General features: G+C 40.3%; 1 protein-coding gene across 1 annotated transcript; it reads right to left on the bottom strand.

Moving 5' to 3' along the window:
* Positions 1 to 327: 327 nt before the first annotated feature.
* On the bottom strand, positions 328 to 16,269 carry si:ch211-63o20.7 (Serine/threonine-protein kinase pdik1l-B-like). Its single transcript, XM_063001251.1, has 4 exons — positions 16,193 to 16,269; positions 13,579 to 14,259; positions 8,630 to 8,855; positions 328 to 804 (listed from the first exon to the last, which is right to left on the bottom strand). The coding sequence occupies exons 2-4, from the start codon at positions 14,191 to 14,193 to the stop codon at positions 572 to 574; spliced, it is 1,074 nt and encodes a 357-aa protein (XP_062857321.1). The 5' UTR covers positions 14,194 to 14,259; positions 16,193 to 16,269; the 3' UTR covers positions 328 to 571.
* Positions 16,270 to 17,057: the final 788 nt, after the last annotated feature.

Genomic DNA, 17,057 nt, shown 5'->3' with positions numbered 1-17,057 from the left:
ATTGCTGAACTATTTCGGCACTTAACACATCGTCCAGAATTGCTTTTACAATTATAGTACTCATGCAGCTGAACCACGGCAAATACCAAGAGACAGAAAATGAATGTGTTTGTAGTTAGAGCACGCAAAACAACCACTTCAATCATACAAAACAATCATGTTAGGATTTCACAGTGTTATTGTGTGTGGCGGAGATGAAGCTGCGTTTTAGTTCAGGATGGTAAAATGACAGCTTAATTTTCAGAATTTAATTTTCCAGGGTTGTATTATGAATGCAGGTTTACACTCTGATGTAGAAATGACAGATCAGAATTTATCATATTTTCATATTTTGTACATCTTTAATAAATAGAAAAAAACAGTTAAATTTCACTGTAATATATAGATCATGACATGACCAACAGTATGGCCAAGTATTCAATGTATCCTAATTTACATTTCCAGCATTTATTTTTATTACTGATCACTGACAGCATATAGTTATTCTTTCATGACCACACACACAGACACACACACTTACATAAATGCAATATGCACTGTACAATGTCCAGCTTAAATATGGATCCGGAGGTCAGGGCGGCTCTAAAGCCCGACAGACTCTCTCCTGTAGCTGTGACGCAGTGGGCCGAGCGTCTGGGTCGAACGCCATCATGTCCAGCAGTAGGGCACACAAGTCGGGACTAGGAGGTGGAGGCAAAGGTGGTGCCCTTCGTGCCCGCATGGGAATGGTAAGCTGCAGGGCTGGATTTTGACACATAGCTTCTCCCAGTGGCATGAGCCATCGTCCCTTCACCACATAGGCTCCTGTGAACAGATCCAAAAAAACGACGATCATTCATTTGGTTGTTGACTTATTTTTATTCTAAAATTATCTTGCATTTAAAAATTATTAGTGCCCTATCAAATCCGAAACATACAAAACTAACAACTTAAAGTTTTAAAAGGTGAAAAGGTTAAACCCAAACATGATCAATTGTATGAAACTACACCGATCATCCATAACATTAAAACCACCTCCTTGTTTCTACACACATTGTCCATTTTATCAGCTCCACTTACCATATAGAAGCACTTTGTAGTTCTACAATTACTGACTGTAGTCCATCTGTTTCTCTGCATGCTTTGTTAGCCCCCTTTCATGCTGTTCTTCAATGGTCAGGACCCCCACAGGACCCCCACAGGACCACTACAGAGCAGGTATTATTTGGGTGGTGGATCATTCTCAGCACTGCAGTGACACTGACATGGGGCGTTGTGCTGGTATGAGTGGATAAGACACAGCAGCGCTGCTGGAGTTTTTAAACATCTCACTGTCACTGCTGGACTGAGAATAGTCCACCAACCAAAAATATCCAGCCCTGTGGGCAGCGCCCTGTGACCACTGATGAAGAGCTCAAAGATGACCAACTCAAACAGCAGCAATAGATGAGCAATCGTCTCTGACTTTACATCTACAAGATGGACCAACTAGGTAGGAGTGTCTAATTGAGTGGACAGTGAGTGGACATGGTATTTAAAAACTCCAGCAGATTTGATTCACAAGTTTATATCGAACACAGTCATGGACAAATTTAGTGTCTTCAATTCACCTCACTTGCACGTCTTTGGACTGTGGGAGGAAACCGGAGCACCTGGAGGAAACTCACGCAGACACGAGGAGAACATGCAAACTCCACACAGAAAGGACCCGGACCGCCCCACCTGGGGTTCGAACCCAGGACCTTCTTGCTGTGAGGCGACAGTGTTACCCACTTAGCCACCCTAAAATTTAAGTCATTATATACACTTACACAAAATTAAACATTTTTAACCAGTTATGGAATATTATTAATGTTTGAATGTGCAATACACACAAAACCAGATTTAACTTATTTCAAACATCTTTATTTAACTGACCTTGCTTATTGAGCATAACAATAACAAAATATTAATGACCAGTAGGCCTGCTCTGCCTGAAAAATATATGCATTGTTCATAACAAATTGCATATTACATTCTTTATAAAACTGGGTACCGTAAAAGCAGCTGTGACATTATGTTGCCATTATACTGCTAGCAGTGCCAGATGTCGTTTAAGATTTGTTGTGTTTTTACCCGAGATCGTCGCCCCACATGGTTTACACATCGTCTTGTTTTTCACGACATCAAATGAGAAATGTGCCCATATATCGGCTCTCCTCTTTCTCCCTGTTGACATTGTGGAGTTAACCTAGTTCCATGAGTAAAGACAGTTCACAGGCTAGTCTGGTCTTCCCGGATTTAGATAAAATTTGTGCGAGTGTGCTCTTACTGCGGTACCGCAAAAGATTAGTATTGATTGGATGGCTAATCGGCTTGTCCCGCCCCTCCACATACGCTAAAGTACTTCTGATTGGATCTCTTTATAACTTGTCCCTACCTTCCACAAAACTAAATCAGTTCTGATTGGATGTCGTCCCTGCCAAACTTTTTCTTCTCGTTTTTATTCGTTGACGAAAGTGTCAATTCATTTCGTCATAGTTTTTATCCTTTTTTGTAGTTTTTATTTAGTTATCATCTCGTTTTCGTCATGTAAAAAAGGTTCGTTGACGAAAACTATGACTAAAATCATTCGTCAACGAAATTAACACTGGTCATGACGACATACACCCCTATCGACATGTGCTATGGTTCATAAATTCCACTTGTACATCTTCACAATCATCGGAGCGTTGGGTTATAATGTCAGGAATCTAGTCTTGATCATACACAGCAGCTATAAATTGCCCTGGCTGATAGAATAAAAATTCATCTGAGTTCGAAGCTCTTTCAGGTTGAGTGACTGTGAAGCTCATATCCCTTTGTATCCACAGACACTCTCCATGCAGTGAGCCTGCCCTTTTCAGTAGGTACAAATGCATTATCATTTTCAAGATAAGTACGGTCAATGAAGATTGTTCGAATGAGCACCAAAATTAGCATAATTCACAAGGCTAATAAAACCTTTATATAAAAAAAAAGACCATTCCAATTTTTTTAACCACATCACCTCCAAGCTATAACAGTTGTAACCTAGTGGGTAGAGCTTTGGGCTATCAAGTGAAAGGTTGAGAGTTTAAATCCCAGCTCTGCCATGCAGCCACCGTTGGGCCCTTTTTGCTCCAGGGGCGCCGTACAATGGCTGACCCTGCACTCTGACCCCAGGTTCCAAACAAGCTGGGATTAGCGAAGAAAGAATTTTATTGTACTGTACACCTGTATATGTACTGTATATATGGCAAATAAAGGCAATCTATTCTATAACAGTAAAAAAACATCCAAAAATATGTACACCTTTTTTTTTAAGAAACTGTCTAGTCAAAAAACAACTTCTAGATAAACTAGAACTCATACCTAAACTAACCAGATATAAAGGTGACATTTTCCCGGACATCTCCCTACCTACGGATATTCAAACTGCAGACATATTGCCTGCAGGTCATGACTTACTGCACATGCTATAAAACATCAAAATGCATTTTTGCAGACGTTCTGATTTTTTAGACCTAATTTTTTAGTGCAGATGTCAAGTGGCTTATCTACTTGGGGCTAAACACACAAAAATCAAAAGACATTAACCTGACAATGTCATGAATTGTGTACTTTTGCCAAGTCTGTAACTAGGTGACCGATGTGCAAAATATGCTGGATTTTTCCATGAATTGGTCCCCCCAAAATTTCAAAAGATAGCCAGATGGAGGCCTTTTGTCAGCGTGAGCTGGAATGACCCAAATATTCTGCTTTTCAAGTCATTTTAGGAAAAGAAAACTGAAGGATTAAAGTCTAAAATCCAAGGTCTAACCCACTAAGTCCAAAACTATGAGATGCTATTTTTCTATTTTATATGACTATAAGCAGCAAGAACATTGTAAAATAAAGCATGTGCAGTGGATTACAGGCCAGTACTCAACAAAATAACAGCGCCACTACAGACACTCAAACCATCTCTGGAAAAAATGGATGATATTGCGTATTCCAGTCGACCCTTGTTGTGCCTTTTGGTTAAGAATGATGTGTGGAGTCCACCAGTGAAGTCCTGGGTTGCTAAATGGTCTTATGGCGGCCACTGAGACATAAGTATGACAGTGTGAAGGATTCCAGAATCCCTATTTTCTTTAAGGTTGAATATTTATGACTGACTCAGTAAGAACTTGAAGCAATACAGGCACTGTTTTACCACCCAGTTGGATGAAGATAGTGATTATCACAGCAGTGATTTTTATAGTTTTCTTCATTAACCAGATCAACATCGACAGATGTGGGTTAACTGATAAACGACAAGCACACTGCATTCCATTAACATATGAAGAAGTTTTATATCAACAAATCACTTATGTTTAATGACATGAACCGACAGCATTAATCGAACAATTACTTCTTAGTCATTTAGTGGTTAGCCAATTAATCAATAACATCCTTAATTACATGAGCATACTTGTAGAGATGCTTATTTGTTTATTTTTCCAGAGCTGTGCATGCAAGTACTACAAAATAAATGAATGAAATAAAATCCTGCTAAAGCATTTTTTTCTTACTGACTTTATCCTTAAATGCACTTGGCACAAGGCCTCAGATTTACACACAAGTCAAGTGGAAACAAACACAAATAGTGAAGCTCAAATGCAAAGCCACAAGCAACTCAGAATTGACTAAATGGTCCCGACCACTGGCTAAATAGACCTCCTCAGATTTAAGAATCTGCAAATGACCAAGTATGCCTAATTCTACAATGCATTTTTGAACAAAACACCAAAAGCTGCCAAAATAACTGCCCAAAGTGGAAGCTTCACCAAATTATCAAGCATGTACATGCATGCTAATTCATGACAAATAAATGAGCAAACAGCAGTTTAACTTAAGCAGCCCAGGGCTGTTTTGTTCAAAAACATAATTACTAAGTCAAGGGTACTTTAGAAGAAAGGGCTGTCACTCAAGGCAGTGCACCATTCATTAGCCCAGCGCAAACAAAACAAAAGTAGCCTGTAACTTTGCCAGATGGAAAATAATAAAACATGGAAAGCTCTTAGTTTACTTTAATAAATACGCCGAGACATTTGACCTTTGCAGGAACTGCCTCTAAGTAATTACAGTGCCGGCTGAATTGGCTGGCCACTCTATCCAAAGCCTCTCTGCTCAGACCAATTTAGTCCATCACCGATAACGCACCGTGTCAATGGGCCCTTAAGTCAAGCGCTCAAATGCCAAGGTAGCTAAAACTAACCGTAGCAGCTGTTCTGCAAGGCTCAAAATGCGCTGGTTGCCATTAGCAGGGGTGATTTTGGGGACGCACAGAGCAGAATGGGATTCCAAAGACTGTCAGTTTCAATAAACTGGGGCTGTGTCAATTACAAGGAGAGCGCACTGGTAGTTTCCATAGAAATCAGATTATAAGAAAGGCATGGCTAAAGATGAGCAAATGACATTATTTGACAAGGCTTGTGTGGGCCATCCTGATAACACAATCAGTACAATTCACTGAAGTCAGTGAAATGTGAAATTAGAACCAAATGCCCCACTGATCCACAACTGATTGGTTTTTTTTTTATATATTGAAGCTACCTAATTATGAATTTCAAATCCAGCTGAATTAAAAAGAGATAAATGCGTAAGGCATGTCTTTTTAAACAACACAACTAAGACTAATGACTGAAACTGGTATAGATGATTTCCATTTTGATTCTCAAACAAAGCAGGGGTGTAAAGTGATGCAGAAAAGTATCAAATAATTAGAAGCTGCAGAAACACCGTCAACAGTTAAGCAAGCTTTATGTTTGCATCTTATTATCTTCTGCTGTTCCAGAAGGAAGCCTGCTGCATGCATTTCCATGATTACCTTCACGCTAAACTTTTGAAGTATCTGGGTATTCTACTGACCTAGTGAATAAGTCATTAGATATTTAATACAAAATCCATTAAAAAAAAAAAAAAAAAAAAAATGGGACACTATAAAAAAAAAAATGCTTAAAACTAAATTGTTAAATTGCATACACTGATAAATGAACGCTGCATTTTCACTGACAAACCTACAACCCCAAATTATTTCATTTATATTATTTGATTGATTGATGAATCTGAGATATTTCATGTTTTGTCTGGTCAACTTCATTTATTAATAAACATCCATTCCTGAATTTCAAGCCTGCAACACATTCCAAAAAAAGTTGGGACAGTAAAGCATTTACCACTTTGTAATGTTGCCATTCCTTTTCACCACACTTAAGACGTTTTGGCACAGAAGATACCAAGTGATTTGGTGTTTCAGCTTTTATTTTGTCTCATTCTTCCTGCAAACACGTCTTAAGATGTGCAACAGTACGGGGTCGTCGTTGTCACATTTTTCGTTTCAAAATTCTCCACACGTTCTCTATTGGGGACAAATCAGGACTGCAGGCAGGCCAGTCCAGAACCCGTACCCTCTTCTTCTGCAGCCATGCTTTTGTAATGTGTGCAGCATGTGGTTTTGCATTGCATTTGCATCTTGTTGAAAAATGCATGGACGTCCCTGGAAAAGATGACGTCTTGAAGGCAGCATATGTTGCTCTAAGATCTCAATGTACTTTTCTGCATTAATGCTGCCATCACAGAAGTGTTAATTACCTTTGCTAAGGGCACTAACACAGCCCCATACCATGACAGACCCTGGCTTTTAGACTTTTTAGGCTGATAACAGTGTGGATGGTCCTTTTCGTCTTTGGTTTCCACTGTGTGATGGTCCATTCTAGATGCCTCAGAGACCAGAGAAGTCAACGCCGCTTCTGGACATGGTTAACATAAGACTTCTTTTTTGCACAGTAAAGTTTTAAGTGGCATTTGTGCCTGTAACTCTGTATTGTAGTGCTGAAAAAAGGTTTTGCCAAAGTAATCCCTCACCCATGTGGTTATATCAGCTGTTGTTGAGTGGCGGTTCTTGATGCAGTGCCGTCTGAGGGATCATTCAGGTTAAGCTTGCACCCTTGACCTTTACGCACTGAAATTCCTCCTGATTTCTTGAATGGTTTAATGATATTATGCACTATAGAGGGAGAAATATGCAAATCCCTTCCAATCTTTCTTTGAGGTACATTGTTTTAAACATTTCAATAATTGTCTCACACATTTGTTGACAAACTGGAGATCCTCCTGGAGAGCCTTTTTTCACCTCATTACTAGCCCTAAATTGCCTCTGTCCCAAATATTTTTGGAATGTGTTGCATGTCTGAAATGCAGGAATGGAGGTATATTAACAAATGAAATGAAGTTGACCAGACCAAACATGAAATATCTCAAGTTCAAACTGTCTGCAACAAAATAAAAGTCAAAGTAAATGTAAAGAACACTGCATTTTTATTTTATTTGCGTTTTCCAAACTGTCTTTTCCAACTTTTTCTGATTTGGGGTTGTACCATTTGAAGAGACATCTGCTGTGGTCAAGACGTCTTTTGCCAGGAACTGCTGTCTATTTCAGCAGGACAGTGTAAGACATCATTCTGCATGAGTTACAATAGTGGGCTTCTTGCGTGTGTTAGACTGGCCTTCCTACAATGCCCCAACTCTCGTGAAAATGAAGTTTGTACAATACAGACTTTTACTCAAGTAATAAATTGCGCATATTATTAATCTGTCAGAAACTTTTTAGAGCACAAACCTGTTCAAAACTGACAAATGACTGAGCAGAGGCAGTGTTTGTCTTCATTTAAGCTTTCCTGCTGAGGGTTGCATATATTCAGAAAACCAACAATAAATTCCTGAATTTTTTCATTAGACTCTGGCTGTGGAGTTCTTCTCTGAGGCACACAGCAATCTGGGACTCGCTTTATCTGTGGGGATGGTAATGATGTGTTGGCTCGTGTTGGATGCGGAAACTTGCACAAACCGTTTTACAAACTATTAATTTCGTAATGCATGATTTAATAAAAAGTGATTTGCTAACCACTTTATCTATTGAAGTATGAGAATAGCACATAGAAATCCTAAAAACAGGGTGCCTGGGTACAGTGGCGGTCTAATGCACTAGCATCTACTGCTCATGAGTTCGAATTTTGACTGGGCTTTCACATTTGCGGCATTTAGCAGATGCCTTTATCCATAGCAACTTACAATAATGTATGAATACAATTCAAGCAAATAAGGGTTAAGGGCTTTGCTCAAGGGCCCAACAGTGGCAACTTGGCACTGGTAAGGCTTGAACCGGCAACCTACTGATTACTAGTCCACTACCTTAACCACTGTTATCCGCTGATGCAATATGAGATCTATGGGACTGGTCTGGGTACCTCAGGTAAAGTGGGCACATGGAGCTTAGAGTGTCTCTTCGTACAGGCATGTGATAAGAAGCGGCTGCAGATTGACCACGTGTCACACGAAAAGTGTGGTGATCCCGCTCTCCTTAATCAGATCGGGGGTTGTGCAAATGGCAGTGGGTTCACAATCAGGAATTAGAAAACACTAAATTGGGAAAAAAAACGACGAGAAACAGCGCTCCTCATTCACATGGTGTGCACGTCATTTGTCACCACAGATGAGGCGAGTCCCAGCCTGCTGCAAGCCAGACCCAACTCTTTTTTTTAACCTATTACACAGCTGCACTGATGTCTTTACTCATTTACTCGGCCATCTGTATGTCTAAGACTGGGGCATCATGCCCTGTACTCACCCAGCTGCTCCTGGCTGGAGCCATCTTCCAGGAACGTGAGCCTCTCCAGCACGGCCCAGAAAAGGACACCTAGTGAAAAGATGTCTGCCTGGGCTGTGTAGCTGCGGCCATCCCACACCTCAGGTGCCATGTAAAAGTCTGAGCCACATGTAGAAGAGAGGGCCAGTCTGCTCTGTTCTCCATCTGTGGGACCTTCTACCATCTTGCTCAAGCCAAAGTCTGCAACCTGAAACATAAAGGAATTTTAGACAGTGTCTGCACCAAGGTGGATCTATACAAAATGTATACTCAGTGTCACTGTATCTAATGACATACTGTGCTGTGGAAAAGTATCTGCCTCTCACTCGAGTTCATCTACTGTTGATCATTTGTCCGACTGAAATGTTTCAGACCGTCCAGCTAACATAAACATAATTATTTATAAATATCAAAGATATAAAAGTTAAAGATTCATTCAAATCCCATATCACACATGAGGAAAAAGTAGCTGCTACTCTACTTGTGCCACCCTTCGCAGTAACAGCTACAAATAAACACTCGCAATAACTTACAATGACTCTTTTACATCAGTGGTCCCCAACCACCGGGCCGCAGACAGGTACCAATATGTGGGTCATTTATTACACAGAAATAATTAATAATTACAGATCGCTACATCAGCAATGAAAACACTACTTTTTTATTGGTAATATTGTCTCCAATCAGCCCTAGGTGGGATCAGCGTCTCGTTGTAGCGAAAAAAGCTCATTTGTGAATAGTACAGTTATTCTATATTAAATCCCCCCCACCCTTGCTGATCCGTGAAATTATATCTTATATGAAACCGATCCGTGATGCAAAAAAGGTTGAGGACTGCTGTTTTACATCACTGCAGAAGAATTCTGGTCCACTCTTCTGTGCAGAATTGTTTTAATTCTGCTACATTGGAGAGGTTTTGAGCATGAAGTGTTCGTTTAAGATTCTGTCACGGCATTTCAATAGGCCTGAAATTCTCTCAAATTCTAGGTTCTTTTGTTTCTTTTAAGCCATTGAGAAATTGACAGGTTTGTGTGCTTTAGATCTTTGTCCTGCTGCATATTCCAGCTGTGCTTGAGCTTTAGCTCACAAACTGACAGGCAGATATTCTCCTTCAGGACTTTCTATTAGAGAGCAGAATTCATGCGACTGTCGGTATGCAATAGCTTTGTGCCAGATGTAAAAGGACCCATATCTTCCACCTTTGACTTATCAGTTCACAGATGTTTTGGAAAGTGCCAGACAAGACTTTGACCGTAACTGTGCAAATGAGGCCTGTGGTACTTCAGATTTTCATCTAGGTTCTTTTGTTACCTCCTGGATGAGTCATCAATCCAAAATCAAGTTTTTCTATATGTGGATAGTGGCTGCAGTTCACTGTTGTTCAGTGGGGTTCCAGAGCCTTAGCAATGGCTTTGTAACCCTTTCCAGACAAGCAGATTTCAATTATTTGGCTTCACAAATGTATTTGAATCTCATTAGAACGTGTCATTGTGCTGCTTTTTGAGACCTTCTAGCCTGCCTTACATTGCCAGACAGATTCACTTTAAGTGACGTTTACGTAGATTCCACAGGTCTGTGTGACTAGTAAAACTGAACCCAATTGTAAATTGAATTTACTTAACTTTAGAAGCTAAGGCGGCTAGCCGAACAGCTTAGGCATTCGAAGATACACTTGTCAGTGCGTTCTCAGTGCTGCTTAAAGTATTGCATAATTACCCTTAGCTCTCCCTTTAACAAATAAAACGACGTTTGCAAACTTCACTGTACAACTTGACCACAGGTAGAAAAGTGGATGACTTTATAAATCTCCGCTTCCAGTTCACTTAAAACACTGGTTTAGCAACTGACCTGAAGAGGAATCGTGTCCTTGCATATGTAGATTGATACTGCGTTCGTAATGTCGTTGCTTGCAACAGCCGTGGCTTGACAAACCGTACAGCATACAGTGTTTTAGTCTGTTCTAAACTGCCGACACAGCTCAGTTCTTTGGCAGGTTCTTCCGGTGCATATTTGGTCTTCCCCTCTTCATCCTCCATCTGTTTTTGTTTATTTTTTCACCATATTGAGAAAACCTCTCTCATCTGTTAACACAGTCATGCTAACGCTACCTGGCTAACTCGTGAGCTGTATCTAATCTGCACAACGCTCCATAGCACTTGTAGCGGCAAACAATATTATATGATTTGCTGCCTACTGAAGCCTCAAGCTGTCGTATTAACTGTGCTACAGTATGCCAGTATTTGAAAAATGAACACAGTATGAGGAATCAGAGAGGGTACACCGAATGTACAGTCATACCACCCAGCACTATCCGGCGTAAAAACTGTGCAAGGTCGGGTGGACCAGAATGATCGCTGTAGCAACCCCTAAATACGGGAGCAGCCGAAATAAAAAATGTATATAAATAGCCCCATACTGATATGGTTAATGGTTTGAAGCTATGCAGTGGTAAGGTAGGCTTGAATGTAATAAAAGTAGAGATGTGCCGATCGGGGTTTTTGGCACCGATTCCGATCTGCGATCTCCTTTCAGGGACATCGGCCGATAGCCGATTGCGATCGGGGGGAGGGGGGGTTGGGGGGGTTTAGTAGTAAATAAAATAAATAAACTTAAAAAGAGCCTCACAGTGAAGATAAACCGGAGCAGCGCGCGTGTGTGTGTGTGCCCTTAGAAGATACGCTTTGTTCACAGTATCGCTATAAGTGATTCATTGATTCATGAGTCGATTCATTTTTCGCCAAGCGTAAGTTTCTCTTCTCAGTTATCTCTCCGTGTTTACTGTTATTAATTAAATGTCGTGGTTTTAAATAAACACCAGCTACTACAGAACATTCTGTGTAACTCTCTTACATTAAAAAGCTCAATTAAAAAGCTTAATTAAACTGCTATTACCACAGATCTGTAACCGACCGTCAGACTCGTTCCGTCTAAGGAGCTAAAAGTTCAGCAGATGATCCTGAACTAACGAATTTGGTAATGAATAAACTTTTGCCTCTGATTGGCTCTGTAACATTTTCTGTTCTCATCTAAATCACAAGTAAGAACCACTCACGATTTACCAAAGTGAACCAGGAGTTTATATAACGTGCTGATAGAATCGACTCAGATGTGACCGGGTTGAATTATCTTTTTAAAGTAAATATTACAATCAGCAAAATTACATCGTATGTATGATGCACAAAGTTAATGATGTTATTTTAGGTCATGAACAGCTTTCACTGTGGTTTCTGTACGATGGTTGATGAATGGTGATGTGATGGTTGGCGTCTGGATCAATCCACTGAGCTGTTAACTTAACATGATCTTTATATATCCCACGATCGGATCGGCTACTTTTAGGAGATATCGGCCGATCGCCGATAGCATATTTTGATAAAAAATCGGCCGATACTGATTCATAGCCGATCGATCGTCCCATCTCTAAATAAAAGCATATTACATGAACCAAACTTGTGTGAATGTTCAAAACTTCAAGTTCTAAAAGCAAAACAAAACACCATAATCTCAGACAGACAGAGGCACATTTACACTACATAAATGTTAAGAAACAAATATATAAAACATAAGTTTGGGGTAGTTTTTGAGATACTATACTGTTTTATTACAGCTGCTACACACTTTTACTTATTACAAAGCAGTGCTTTTCTACAAAGGATGAAATAGCCAACGCAATATTGCTACACAGGGTTTTTTTGTAATAAATGTTTAAATACATTAATAGAAAGTATCTACTCAACTGACAGCTGTTTCTTTGAACCAAGGTGGTGTAGATTTACATAGTGTGAAACACAAATTTGTCATTTGTTGAGAAGCCAGTAGCTGGCTGCGATTTCTGCCAAATAAACAAAAACAGTAGCCTTTTTTGCCCTAGATGGGAAAGAAGCTAGGCCACTGCATCAGATACAGCCAAACAAGCCTAAAAAGATGTCAAATATGTATAGGCCATCAATAACCTGAACTACCAGGAACCAAAACCACTGTCTAAACCAATATAAAAATGAAGCATTTAATGCAGGATTAAATCCGGGCTGTTATTTCGAGGTAGACTTCCATACGATATTGACACCTCAGTTTGAGTCTGGATACCAAACTAAAAAAGGACTGTACCTCACTAAAAAAGGAAAGGCGTCTGGTTATGACCTGAATGTTCCAGGTTTTGCCCATCGAAATAGCTTTGGTGAATAATAATGATTTTTTTTTTTCAAACGCTCTGGCAATGTGCAACCTTTCTATTGTTAAAAATAGCCAAACATCAGCAGTATCACGGTTAGCATGACAGCTCTAAATCCTCCATCATTTACTTTATTAGGGCGGTGGGTTACTAAGTGGGTAGCACTGTCGCCTCACAGCAAGAAGGTCCTGGGTTCAATCCCCAGGTGTGGCGGTCTGGGTCCTTTCTGTGTGGAGTTTGCATGTTCTCCCCATGTCTGCGTGGGTTTCCTCCGGGTGCTCCAGTTTCCTCCCAGTCTAAAGACGTGCAAGTGAGGTGAATTGGAGACACTAAATTGTCCATGACCGTGTTCGATATAACCTTGTGAACTGATAAATCTTGTGTAATGAGTAACTACCGTTTCAAACAAACATTTACTTTATTAAATACTTAATTTAGTTTAATAAAAAAAAAAAAAAAAGTGACATAATTGTTACTCCAGTGCCAACTTAAACGTTCATTTTCATGTTCTACCACTACCTTATCCTGGTTAGGTCTGTGGTGTTTGTATATCTAGCTGCCCAACCAGATAGCACCGTTGGGGATTTTAACCCTGGATTCCAACAGTAGTGGGCTACTGCTGCGCAACCAGAGAGCCCAAAAAAGCTTAGCAAATCATTTCCTCAAGTATTACAATATGAAACATGGATACTGTGGATTCTTTCAATATTGTGCCTTCTAAAGCTCTAACTGCAATGATAAATGATAAACTGTGCATTACCTTCACCACAGGTCCATTATTGGTGACGCAGACAAGCACATTGGCCGGTTTGAGGTCTCTGTGCACGATTCCCAGTCCATGCAGGAAAGTCATGGCACTACTGAGCTGCCGAACAACCTCATAATTCCTCTGGATATCTGGACACCTAGACAGCATGTACTGGTTCAGGTCTCCTCCGTCACAATATTCCATTACCAACCACAGAGCAAAACACCGTCTCTGCACTGGTTCTGTGGTAGAGTGTCTCCTTCTCGACTTAGCAATGTTAGTTGTTTGACTCTTGGAGTCCTTGTCCACTACTCTCCCTTTAAGTGCACTCTCCACAAGGTCCAGAGGTGGCCTGCCGGACTTTAGAGGCTGTAGAGTTTTTGGGCCGGTCTGTAGCATACAGTTGTAAAGCCCAATAATGTTTGGGTGACTCCTGGCTGTGGCTCTCATAGCCCATAGCTCCTGCAAGTAGAGTTCAATACTTTCTGGGCTGCAGCAAGGCAGGCGCTTGATGGCCACTGTGTCCCCACTCCGGCCCCACCAGCCGGTCTCCATTACACGACCCTCATAGACCACACCATAGCTGCCTCGACCCACCTCCCGCTGCAGGCTGTACATCTGATCCATGACAACTGATTCTATCCTGTGTAAGGAACAGATCTCAGAAGCAAATAGTGATCTGTTTTGTTTGATCTGCAAAAGCACAAAACATATTTATACACATTTACCTGTAATCATGTGCGGTATCAACTGACTACACAGATCATTTACCTCTACATGACATACATTATCAATGAGGCTGGCATAACTTATGAAAGCATTAAATCAGCTCAATCACTATGAGAATGTCAATGTGGCATTAATATAAATATTGGCATTAATATCAATTGAACATAACTACAATACTGAGATTATTATTTAAAACAAGTTTATTATAGAGACCCTATTTCCAACAAGAATCTGTGAGGTGTTAAATCTCTTGGACCTATATTTACCTGACATAATACGAACAAAGATACCTTTAATATTTTGGCTGACCAAATTAATTGTATTTTGTACCTAAGAAATTAAGAAATGCAACCTAAAAAAAAGAACTTGCCAGTTATTTCATCAAGACAGTGCCAACAATCTCCTAACTTTTTGCTTAGTGCTGTGGATTTCCATGTTCTCCAAATCAATCTGCACCTAATCACCCACAATGACATAGGAACACCCATCAGGCATAACATTATGACCACCTTCCTAATATTGTGTTGGTTCCCCTTTTGCTGCCAAAACAGCCCTGACCCGTCGAGGCATGGACTCCACTAGACCCCTGAAGGTGTGCTGTGGTTTCTGGCACAAAGATGTTAGCAGCAGATCCTTTAACTCCTGTAAGTTGAGGTGGGGCCTCCATGGATCGGACTTGTTTGTCCAGCACATCCCACAGACACTCGATTGGATTTAGATAAGGGGAAACTGGAGACCAAGTCAACACCTCAAACTCATTGTTGTGCTCCTCAAACCATATCTGAAGCATTTTTGCTTTACCGCAGGGCACATTATCCTGCTGAAAGAGGCCACAGCCATCAGGGAATACCGGTGTACATGGTCTACAACACTTTGGATAGATACTGACCACTGCAGAGCAGTATCACCCCACAAGAGCTGCAGTTTTGGAGATGCTCTGAGCCAGTCGTCTAGCCATCACAATTTGGCCCTTGTCAAACTCGCTCAAATCCTTACACTTGCCCATTTTTCCTGCTTAACACATCAACTTTGAGGATAAAATGTTCATTTGCTGCCTAATATATCCCACCTACTAACAGGTGCCGTGATGAAAAGATAATCAGTGTTGTTCACTTCACCTGTCAGTGGTCATAATGTTATGCCTAGTCAAAGTGTGTATATACTAAACAAAAACAGTCAATGCAAAAAATGCACACATTAAATACATGTAATGGTACTGCTTTGAGTGGCAATAAGTAGGAGTTAGGACTGCAAAAAAAGCAAATTATTTTCCAGATAAAAATGTGCCAAGACTTTTTACAGTTTTATGTATTTTTCAGTGTGTTAAATTTCGCAAATAAGCAGTAATTATGTATTAAATAGTGTAAACGTTTGTTATTTGTAAAAACGTATTGTCAATATTATATCTAAGTGATTTAATACAAAAATGCTGAAGTTAGCAGGTCAGGAACAATGTTACGTAAAGGTGCTATACATTTGTAACATGAATCAGTAGGTTCTATATCAGTTGAGGGCTGATACAGCAATTAAACTGAATTGTCACTTATTTGTTTTCCAATATCAGGAGACACGATTTTGTTTTAATTGAGATAAAATTCAGCGACAAAATACGACTGCACTGAACACTAATATTATCGTAACAACCTATATTAAAGAAAATAAGAATAATAACCGTATAAATAAGTACTAATGCTTTGTGTTTGTGTAGATTTCAAAAGCAATGTAGTCGGTGACAGTAAAGGATAAGAGCCGGAGGATATTTACACTGTAACGCTGTTTGCTATACTGTATATCACGTAGCATTTTAGCTAAGCAGCTAACTATACGCCATTACACCAAACAAAGCTAACTAAAGTTTAAAGTTTGTCGTGTTAGTTAAAACCACACCTTTACTCACCCATGAACAAACTCGCAGTGAATGATGTTAATAATGTGTTATTTATTAATAGCGTATACGTTAAAACCTACGTAACATTCAACAGTGAAAACAAAAATCAAACATAAACAAAAACAAAAACAAAACTATCCGAGCCCCACCGAACGGAACTTCCGTGTTTGAAGTTTCGCGCGGTAAGTAATCATCCGCGCTCCTATTGGTCACAATGTGTGTGTACCCGTGGAACCAATCACCGTGCAGTTTGTGCGTGACGACGATTTAAATTCGACCTATAAACTGAAAGGCACAATAACGACATCAAGCGCTATGCTGGATGCAGCGACTACAACAAACTGAAGGCGCACGTGCACATACGCACGCGCGAGCTCAGTCGTTAGGACAGTTTTAAGGGCATGTGGCTGACAGAAGCCTTAAAATTATTAGAACGTTATGTGTTTTTATATTAAATTATTCAAATATAAACACTGATACAATGCTTGTTACAAAAACAGAAAGCAATGAAAGTCTGACAACCACCCCATAACTAACCTTTCTTCTTCTCCTTGGCCTTTGTCCCGTTCGGTTGCGGGGTCGGCTCTCGGCGGATCATGATCCGCGCATCGATTTGGCACAATTTTTACCGCGGATGCCCTTCCTGACACAACCCTCCCTAAGCGGCTAGGTATCTATAGGACAATTCAGTGTTTCAAATTAGCCTGGTGGCATGTTTTTGGACTGTGGGAGGAAACCGGAGCTGCCGGAGGAAACCCACGCGGACACGGGGAGAACATGCAAACTCCACACAGAAAGGACCCGGACTGCCCCACCTGGGAATCGAACCCAGGACCTTCTTGCTGTGAGGCGACAGTGCTACCCACTAAGCCAC

This window comes from Trichomycterus rosablanca, chromosome 9 (assembly GCF_030014385.1).
Source record: "Trichomycterus rosablanca isolate fTriRos1 chromosome 9, fTriRos1.hap1, whole genome shotgun sequence".
NCBI lineage: Eukaryota > Metazoa > Chordata > Actinopteri > Siluriformes > Trichomycteridae > Trichomycterus > Trichomycterus rosablanca.
Note: the sequence above shows the minus strand (reverse complement) of the source record. Positions and strands in the feature narration are given on the sequence as shown.

Bases quoted from the DNA above. Each gene is read 5' to 3' on its own strand.
- si:ch211-63o20.7 (XM_063001251.1), bottom strand. From the start codon at position 14,193: ATGGATCAGATGTACAGCCTGCAGCGGGAGGTGGGTCGAGGCAGCTAT. The intron at 8,856-13,578 runs GTAATGCACAGT...TTTATGTTTCAG, and splicing joins ATAATGGACCTGTGGTGAAG to GTTGCAGACTTTGGCTTGAG. The intron at 805-8,629 runs GTGAGTACAGGG...ATCTGTTCACAG, and splicing joins CTCCAGCCAGGAGCAGCTGG to GAGCCTATGTGGTGAAGGGA.